The sequence below is a fragment of the Poeciliopsis prolifica genome, unplaced genomic scaffold (assembly GCF_027474105.1).
Source record: "Poeciliopsis prolifica strain line A6 unplaced genomic scaffold, Auburn_PproV2 SCAFFOLD037, whole genome shotgun sequence".
In the NCBI taxonomy this organism is placed as follows: Eukaryota; Metazoa; Chordata; class Actinopteri; order Cyprinodontiformes; family Poeciliidae; genus Poeciliopsis; species Poeciliopsis prolifica.
This window is the reverse complement of record NW_026562412.1, coordinates 4,289,482-4,299,864: the sequence shown is the minus strand read 5'-3', so window position 1 is coordinate 4,299,864 and position 10,383 is coordinate 4,289,482. Positions and strand designations below refer to the sequence as shown.

Genomic DNA, 10,383 nt, shown 5'->3' with positions numbered 1-10,383 from the left:
TATACAGTTAAAGTTGAAACATGACTATTTTTGTAATTTTATTTTTTAAATGTTAGTGTAGCCCTAATATTCTGTCACTCTGCTGTATATTTAGGACAATAAAAACAGCCAAAAAGGAAGATATAATAAAAATAAAGCAGTGATGTTTTATGCTTTTAAATTAAAGACAAATCCAAAATCCAAAAGTATAAATGAAGAACGAACATTGGCGTGGCTTATAAAATGTTTTATTCATGTCAACATAGTGGATGCATCAGGATTCAACAGTTCCACAAGGCGTTTAAGGACTACCAATTGAATTCATTAGAGAACAAAAAAGTGGTCCAAATCTCAACAGAAAAATAAAACAAAAAACAAAACATGGTACATCACCAAACAGACCAACAAATGTCACTTCTGTAGAGTGGCTAAAAATAAATTTGTTCCCATTCCAGTGTAAAATTTCAAGAGAAGTGCAGGAGCAGGAATGGCTTCTCTCCACTGACAAACTAATTGTTTTCTGTAAGTTCACCCCAAACAGACGTCAGTGAACGCATCACTGGGATCCGAACTGGCAGGGAGTGAATGTTCAAACCACTGGGCAGTACTTGGCTGTGTTCAAACATCTTTAGCCAGCAAGTGAAAGTGCACCGGCTTTTCCCTGAAGAATAAAAAAAATTACATTTAGTTCAAATTAAACCCAGAGCAAAAGTAACAGTACCACGTAATCTGGTAGAAAAACTGCAAAACGATGCAATGAGATGATCGGGTTTTCAACTTTCCAGGGATTGGGGCCTCATAAATTAGATTCCTATTTACTTTTCTACAGCTGAACCTGGACAAGATGGGAAGGCCGAGAGAAAAACTACAGGAATGGAAGGAAGTTTCCAAATCTGAAAGACTTTATTTTGCTTGCTTGAGATCATTTTTTAGCAATGGAATGTAGCAGTGGAGTGTTATGGAGCATATCATGAGGAAAGTTGATTTATTCGTAAAATTTGTTTTAAAATAACTTCTGTCGTTTTCCCAACAGCTGGGGCATGCATGCTCTAGTTCTCCGTCTCGCCGGCTTCTCCTTCTCCGGCGTTGCCCTCCTCAGGAGCGTTATCCGATGTCCATAGCTGTGGAGACGCAAAAAAATACCTCATCAAAAAACTAAACAGGACAACAGAAAGTGTCTTATTTTTGAATTTTCAAATGCAATCATGTGTTTTCAGGATTTTAAGGTTTGTTGAACTGCAAAAACAAAATCTTACCAGGTATTTTGTGAAAAGAGAAAATCAACTTATTTGAAATAGGAAAACTAATTTAAAAGTAACTTTTCAGCTTCATAAAAACTTGTTTTAAGCTAATAAGTTCTTAAGATTGATGTAAAAGTGCAAATTCCACTGAAAAAACAAGAAAATTGTTCAAAATAAACAAATCTGGCAGTGGAACTATTACTTTAAAAAATCATTAAGGAATTATTGACTTAAAACAAGCTCATATATTTAGCTAAAAAGTTAGTTTAGTTGAAATAAGTCAATTTTTTCTTAGCATCTAGAGGAAATATAATTGCAGTAGAAACTAGACCAAAATACTTGGTAAGATTGGTGGTTTTGCAGTGTGTTGTTACAGATAACCCACCAAAGGACTTCCAGAAAATGATTTTCTAGCCATTGATGACTGGCAGATAAAAACAGTGAATTAAAGCACGAGGAAATAAAAAGATGGAAGTGAAACCGGAAGGAAAACCTCACATGTGACTTTAACACAAAGCAGAAACTGCTGTATGTCACTTATTTAACCAATAAGTCCAAAATAACCCAAAATAAACTGGAATATCATTGACATGTCAGTCACTTAATTCAAAAGGTGAAATTCCTAATTTAGATTCACTACTCACTAAAGCATTTTCTTTATTAATTTTTATAATGATGACCACAAATTGGTACATTTCTGTATCCAATCATATTGATGGAAGGTTCAGTGGAAGGAAAAAAAAGTCTAGCACACACAGACATATCCAGGATATAATACAAATCTATTCCTTGAATTGAGTAATTTTTTGTTTTTTGTTAGAAATCAATGTCCCAGCAAAAGTTAAACTTTCCAAACTAAGACATTTTTATGTTTTTTCCAGAAATGTTTTTTAGATTAATCTCAAAATCACTAATTTTCCACAAGCAAATTTTTAACTTTTCAAACTCAGAATTGTCCTTGTTTTTTCTAGGAAATTTCTGAGATTAATCTCTAAATTTCTATATTTTTTGGTCGTTCTAGACACCTCAATGTAATTAAATGGTAGGATAGCAGTTCATTTGAACGCAGAGCTTACTGTCAGGTTGTCTCTGAGCAGCTGCATGATGAGGGTGCTGTCCTTGTAGGACTCTTCATGAAGCTGGTCCAGCTCTGCAATAGCGTCATCAAACGCCTGGAAAAGAAAAGATGCATGTTCAAGAGTTTCATTCTGACGTAGCGGAGAGACAGCGGTGGCGGGGAAGCGTGCCGACCTTCTTGGCCAGCTCACAGGCCTTATCTGGGGAGTTCAGGATCTCGTAGAAGAAGACTGAGAAGTTGAGGGCCAGTCCCAGGCGGATGGGGTGTGTGGGCTCCATCTCAGTCTTGCTGATGTCAAACGCAGACTGGTACGCTTGCTGTGAGTTTTCAATAGTTTCTAAAACAAACCAAAAAGATTAAAAACATCAACTGTTATGCAACTTGGTAAATAACTTTTTAGTAGCAGATTAAAATAAAACGAATTACTGAGATTAAAGAAATGTTGTGGTTTTACTTGATTTGTTGTCTCCAGAGGCAACTTCTGCCAGGTATCTGTAATAGTCTCCCTTCATCTTTAGATAGAAGACTTTGCTCTCTGGGTTTTTGGAGTTGGCGATTAAATAATTATCCAGCAGTTTCTGCAAGACAGATAGAAACAATCTGTAAATAATTAATTATCAATGCAAAACATAAAAAGGGTCTTGCAGGTTTGAAAAAAATTACAAAAAAACTGAACCGAAAGTCCTAAATGTTGACCGACTTTGTCAAGATTTGATTTAATTTGCATTTTCAGCAACAAGAGCAGGATTTGATTCATTTTTTATTTATTTAGCTTAACATACAGTTGAACCCAACTGTGTTTTTCAGTAAAGGCCATATTTAACATTCAATTAAAATAAAAGCAACTTTGTGGCGCATCTTACATTTTCCACTTTAAGAAAATCCATGTTCAAAGCTGCATCATGTTACATGATTTTGTGTGTCTCTAATCTGTCAAATCAAATTTAAGTCAATGTTGAATTGTGAAAGTCAAACTCTAAACTTGCCAGGGAAATCCGACGATTGGCTACTACAGAAAAAATGCTGAATCTGCAAAAACAAAAACTGTACCGCAGCTTTAAGAGACTCCTCGAGAGCAGCTAATGTCAAACTTAAGGCTTTAAATAGTGAAATATGCTGTTTAGGTAGAAAATCGCAAATCACATGAGGACTAAATCACTTCCTGAAATGGCATCATTTTTGCAAGCGTTTCCTTGAAGATGTTTCTAACGCAGAGGTTAAATAGCTTCAACAAAAAAGAAAAATCAGTCGATTTGGGAAGATCAAACAGCTGATTTACAAAATGCGACAACAGAGTAAATTTGATCCTTTTTTACAGTTTTAGAAATGTAAAATTATTTATGAAAGGATTTTCAGGCATTAATTAGAACAAAGAGGTAGAGTTTACATAAAACAAGAAAATTTCAGTTAACTCTGTAGTTACTAAACACATTTTCAACACCAAATTAACAGCACATTTGTTATTAGGACAGCTGCAGCACGGCATGAGCATGACATGCAACACTAGACATGTAACTCATGTTAATATCCAGGTATGTTTGGTATGCAGCTGTGCATGTGAAGAAAACAAGGCTGCATTACGGAGCAGTTTGACGCTGTTGCTTCACAGCAGGAAGGTCTTTGGTTCAAATCCAAGTCAGAGCGTTTCAGAGTCAAGTGTCGGGACACTCCAGGTTTCACAATAATCCAAATTCCCCTCAAACTCTGTTAATTGACCACTGTGTTGTTTTCCAAACTATTTATGTCTCTACACGGTTCCACCCTGAACGTTTGATCCCTTTATTAGATGCCATAGTTCAATTTTAGAAAGGTGAGAGTCAAATAACAAAAATAAAAACGAAACATCCTGTTTTTTTATAGTATAGTTCTAGCAGGTTAAAATCTTTTTATAAAAAGGCAAGACAGTATTTAAGTGTGAACATAATTTCCAGTTTCTTGCTTTTGAATGTACAAAACTAAATAGTGCTGCCAAGAAGTTAATATAAAGACCATAGATTTAAATTTTGGTGAATTTAAGACATTTTAAGGATGACGTTAAGTGGAAATTTTGGCATTTTAAGGACCAAAATAATAATTCATATAAGTAACAAATGAGAATAAAAAAAATCTTTCAATAAAAAATGCATGAAATTGATCAGAAACTGCAGGTGTGTGTCTGTGTCTGGTGAATTTGTGGTTAAAACATGTTTGTTTTTCATTCAGTAGATAGAAAACACAAAAATTTACCTCAAGTTAAGAGTAGAAATACTTCATAATAAAATTACACAAATAATAGTAAAAAGTAAAAGTTTTTTGGGGTCCCTCCACCCAAAAAAATTACTAGAGTAATCGAACTCTGACATCAGGAATAATATAAAGTCTGGGCTTTTTAAATCCACCCGAAGTAAATATGCGTCATCTGGTGATCCATTGAAGCTAAATCTTGAAATGAAGGTTTCAGAAGGACGCTGCTTTGTGCGACGTATGAAACTACTCTGACTCATTTCTACATGCGAATTCTTGCAATGGGGCGACCACAAGAGGCTTGTGTGTGCCAGATGGGGCCCAGAGTGTCTTACACTTCCTGTGTGTGTGTGTGTGTGTGTGTGTGTGTGTGTGTGTGTGTGTGTGTGTGTGTGTGTGTGTGTGTGTGTGTGTGTGTGTGTGTGTTCAATTCACTCAGTGTATTCTGACACACCTTGCTGACTCGGTACCACAACCTATTGTCAGTTCACACCCAAAAAAAAAAAAAGGTTCATTGTTCTAAATCCAGATTCCCAACAGGCAGAACGGGAGAGGGAAGGACTCTGTAGTGCTTCTTCATCCTGTCCGGATTCACACACTTTATTTTTACAACAGGGGAAAAGTCACAGGAAACACTCAATACTATTTAACTTTAAAAACAGGACTTCATTACTAGGATGGTAATTGTTTATAGTTTTCAGAAGGACACAAAAAATGAGCTACAGGTTAATCGACATATGTTGTATGTTTAACCCAACAAAAATAAAGAAATTATAAGATTATGTTTTAAAGCAAAGGTTTTCTAGAACTGAGTGTCAGCATATTGGAGTAGTTCTGTACTTTCATTGAGATTTTTTTCTTTGTTATAACTTTCTCGGGGCAAAATTGCTATTTATTTGGACAACAAGTGTGATTTTAGGCAATATTTTTCATACTTTCACACATTTTTAACTATAGCAACAGGGAATAGCTCATTAAGACAGGAGAATTGATTTAATTTTACTTTGGCATAAATAAAAGTATTTTTGAATTTGAATCTTTAAATGATTTTTCACAAAACTAAAAAAAAAAGTGGATTAGTTATGGTTACTGCCTCTTCATTTTATTCAACCATGTACTCAGTGGTATCTATAATGAACTGTCTGTATAAAGTACCAGTTGATTTTAATATAATCGATAGGTTATTTACAAAATTCAAAGAACATTAAACTCTGGTAGATTTTAAGTATCAAGTCTATTCATGCTGATTTAGTCTTATGAAAACCCAAAATACAAAAAACTTTTGAATATTGTGTAGATCTAGTTTTATATAAGCTCCAGCTGTCTGCCATCTTCTCCATGCTAGTGCAAACAATATCATTCAATTCAAATTCAGAAATGGTTTATTCATCTCAAAGGTGTAAGTAATTTTATTCTAGATTTTTCAAAAAAACTGGTGATGCTAAGAGCTGTATTCAGGAAGGATCTCCTGTAGCAGTCAGTATTACAGTGAATCTGAAGAAGCCTCTGACTGAAGAGATTCTGTTGCCCAGAAAAACAAACGGAGAAGCACATTTCTTTTTTCATTATTCTTATTTAAAATTTCTGAGATACTTAAAGCTGCAGAATGGAACTTTTACTTAATTTCTTTTTTTTTTTTTTACATACTTATTAAAACTGTCACCATTTTGTGACAGTTTGAAAAGATACATCTCCTGCTCCTCCTTCCTGCTCTGTTATTGCCGTCTGGAGAAATGCACCACTTCCAATTAAAAACAACCAATCACAGCCAGGAGGAGGGTCTTAGCGCTGTCAATTAATCTTAGTGTACTCACTGTTCAATATACTATTAGTGGAGAAACAACTCATGGTTAGGATAAAACCGTTTATTGGTGGCCATGCTAAGTAACGTAGCATTCTTGACAAACTGCCCTATCAGGAAGAAATGAGCAGTCTCACATGAGAGTGACTGACAGCGCTAAGACACGCCTCTAGCTCTGATAGGTTGGTTTGTACAAGCTCTGGGGAAAGGCAGTGTTGCTTAAAGGTTTTGTTTCCAATAAACGTTTTAAACATATCTCTATGTTTAATGAAAATCTTATCTGCTATCATTGGTGGCTATGCTAACTAGCCTAGCATTCACAGCAGGCTCTCCTATTAGGAAGAAATTAGCGAGTGCACACAAGAATGATTGTCGGCGCTAAGACCCGCCTCCTATCTCTGATAGGTTTGTTTCTAGTGAGCACTGGGGAAAGCAGAGGAACTTGATTTTCTGTCACATACCATACTGTCAGGACATAGTGACAGTTTTTATATATATGTAAAAAAAAAATTTTTGCAGCACTCACCAAAACATTGTTGCAAATGTCTTCCAGCTCCTTCTCCACCTTTTCCCGGTACTCCTTGACCATCTGCTGCTTCTTCTCGCTGCTCTCCGTCTTCATGCCGATGCTGGACATCACCCTCCAGGCGGACCGCCGCGCCCCGACCACGTTTTTGTAAGCGACAGAGAGCAGGTTCCGTTCCTCGTTTGACAGCTCGCCTCCCATCTCCGTCACCTCCCTCATGCAGTCTGCCATGTCGTCATAGCGCTCAGCCTGCTCCGCCAGCTTGGCCTTCTGGATCAGATCCGTCCTGTCCATGATGTGATGTTCAGGGGCTCTTAAGATGAAGAAATCCCGCTGGAGGTGGACCAGGAATTATTCTACACAAGCTGTAAATTACATTTAATCATCTTACAGAGGGATGTTATGTAAAATTAAAACGCAAATCTATTATGTAAAGGGCATAAATCAATGATAAGCAAATAAACCCAATCGGTTTAGCTTCACTTTAATCATAATCACCATAATAATCATAATCATCTGTATATAAATCAGTGTGCTAGCTGACAGATCGATAAGCAGAGGCTAAATCTGTCTGCGGCGGCTAACGTTAGCTCCATCAGCCACTCCTTTCCTTTTTAAATATCATGTCAGCTGCTCGTTAATTCAATCTCTGAAAAGACCAATGCTTTATTAACCCGACGGTAGGCCAATAAATGAGAATAAAACGTATAATACGCGGTTTCTCACCGAATCGAGTCCAAATTCGCTTCCCGAACTGATCCGAGCTGAAGGATTGGTCAAACAAGCACAAAACCGTAGTAGCCGAAAAAAAAAAGCCCCGAACTGATTGTGCTAAAAAAGAAGGAGGCTCATCTGGATTCTAATCCTCCAATCAGAAAGCGGGGTTGGTTTGATTGACAGAGACAGTTGTTGATTTGAGCCAATCGTTCCTTAGCGCGGGGGAAGTAGGCGGGTCTTTGTTTGTAGGCGGAATCATGACCAGAGCATAGATATTGCAGAGCAGACGGTGCCTTAGCTTCGTTGCCCCGAAGGAATTATTATATGTCAGAGTGTCAGCCATGTTGTGAGTGGTAAAGTTCTCAAAGCAAACCTTTAAGTCTTCCTGGGAATTTGTGTCTCTGGTTAAACTAAACACTTAACTTACTTACCTTCCCAATAGAGATATATGGCATGTTTTTATGGTTTTCTTTTTTCGGGGTTGCATTTTAAACATTGACATCATCGTGAAAAACCTGCAGTAGTGCTTGGTAACAGCCAGATGCTGAGAGTTTAATTGAAAAAAGCTGTGAGACATTCACTTTTTGCTCTTCTTTTTAAATTAAACCGTTTATTTATTTGTTGATACAATTCTATGGACCAAACACTAAAACACATCAGTTGTCTGCATTATATATTTCTGTTATTAGGGTTTCTTGTGGTTTTCTAGAATTGTAAGATTCCAAAAAAAAAAAAGACCTACATGTACCTTTAAATCATTTTTAATAAACTCTAAACAGTAGGTTGGTGAACATGCTGTTAGTTAATGCTGGCTCATCTCCCAGTGCTCTTTTGAGTACATAAAATGCTTAATGTTACATACCTGATTACTCTTATTGTAGGAACAAGCTTAGTATTCTGATTAAGTTCAGGACATGTTATTTATCAGTAAAGATTGGGTTTTATGAAGCAAATTGTTCCATCTATGAAGGTGAGGGACTGAGACAAATTGAATATCTGCAAATACTAAGACTTCAAACATTAAGCCGTATGTTTAGAGTGAATTTAAATGACCTTTAAAAACACTTAAGCTCTTAACTTAATTCAGTTACATTTGGTAATTTCTCAAGGTAAGTAAAATAATATATAATAACAATTAGAATATGACTTCCGATTCTTATTAGATCAAAACTACTTTTTGAAAACAACCTTCATAACTACAAGTTTTTTATTGGTCTTATGTGATATTTTTATTTTGCATGTATTTTATTAGCTGTAAGCACACAAAAAAATCATAATTATTTGAAATGCAGGCTTGAGAATATCAGCATGTATGAAATTAATGTATGGAACATGTTTAAGTGGTGAATTGAATTGCTGTAATAAATGAACTTTATAGGTAATGTTCTTTCTTATGTACTGGAAATGGCTCCGTATGGACGGTCATGCGGCGTCCCGTACTGCGGCATCTATTTGTCAAATGTCTATGAACCGCAATTCTGCAGAGAATGAGGACCGCGGGGTTTCCACCAATCAGAGCAACGTACGGAGACGTCATCGTATTGCCATGGTGAGCCTCTTCCCTGCTCAAACACGCTGCAATAAATGGATATCAGAGTAAAAATGACACGTCAACGCCTCCTCCATATTAAGAGTGGGGCGTTTAAAAACCTGCGCCAGAAACCAAGACTTCCTCATAAAAGGCCGAAATAACGTGCAAAACATTTCAAGTAGCTTAGATGTTTGTTTGTTTTTACCTAGACACACAAAACAGTTTATAACGCAACTGTACTTAAAATGATTGCTGCAGATGTCTCTGGATCTTCCAGTAACTTTGGCTAAACATGATGAAAAACCAACTGTTTTTAAAAATAGACATCAGAAAGATGTATTTTTACAAATAGTTTAGCTTTTCCACAATGAAATGTCATGACAAGTACCACTAATACTTGCATGCATCCATTGTTCTTGTAATTATGTTCAAAAATATTCTTCCTCTACATCATTTCCCTCTGATTGAAGTAAAACGCATCAAAGCCCTTTTGCATAAAGAGAAATAGAAACATTATAGTGGTTCAGCTGAAAATAATGCATTTTCTAATACTGTAGACATTTTAAACATATAACATACGTTGTCTTTTTTATGTATTTAGCTGAACTAAGAACAAAAATTACTCTTTTGACCATAAAGGTTGCTGAGTTAGAACTAGATAGAATAAAACAAAAACAAAAATTTAATTGAAACATGCAACTATAAAGAGTGAAATGAGAGAAAGTCTTGACCAGTGAACATCCACCTCCATTATAGTATGTTTTGTTTTGTCAACATATCTGCCAGCTCTGACTATCTTGTTGTCAGACATTAAATTTGTATAAATATGTGCACAATATATGTAATATATGTAATATATGTACACAACATAGTACAGCAGAAGTTTTCCCCTTCGTTATTTTATTCTTTTTCTTCTCCTCTTATGCAATGTGATGTAACAGTATGATGTACAATTCTATATTCTTTTGTTGGTTAAACTAATAAAACTGTGTTTTTCAAAAAAATCTGAGAAACTGACATTTGGTTTTATATTAGTGTATATATTAGTGGAGCACATCACCTCTGAAGATAACTAGTTGAACTCTGTTTTGTCTTGCGGTTATCAGAGTAAATGGGCTTAATTCAAAACCACACCACACTTTTCAGATTTTAATTTGTAAACAAAAAAAAAACAAAAAACATTTGCAACGAGTACGCCCTGATGCCTCTCTGGCTCCCTCTTGTGGCGTTCCTGCCCAACGCGCCTATCCGACGAACTGAACGAGCCTCTCTGACGTCACTTCCCTC

General features: G+C 36.0%; 1 protein-coding gene across 2 annotated transcripts; it reads right to left on the bottom strand.

Annotated features, from left to right (window-relative positions):
* Positions 1-211: 211 nt before the first annotated feature.
* Positions 212-7,665, bottom strand: ywhaqb (tyrosine 3-monooxygenase/tryptophan 5-monooxygenase activation protein, theta polypeptide b). Of its 2 annotated transcripts, none has more exons than XM_055053332.1 (6): positions 7,575-7,665; positions 6,849-7,181; positions 2,753-2,876; positions 2,472-2,635; positions 2,297-2,392; positions 212-1,100 (listed from the first exon to the last, which is right to left on the bottom strand). In XM_055053332.1, the coding sequence occupies exons 2-6, from the start codon at positions 7,140-7,142 to the stop codon at positions 1,029-1,031; spliced, it is 750 nt and encodes a 249-aa protein (XP_054909307.1). In that variant the 5' UTR covers positions 7,143-7,181; positions 7,575-7,665; the 3' UTR covers positions 212-1,028. The 2 variants fall into 2 exon arrangements, with proteins under 2 accessions (XP_054909307.1, XP_054909305.1); XM_055053330.1 differs by having other exon boundaries at positions 6,849-7,213; positions 7,575-7,662.
* Positions 7,666-10,383: the final 2,718 nt, after the last annotated feature.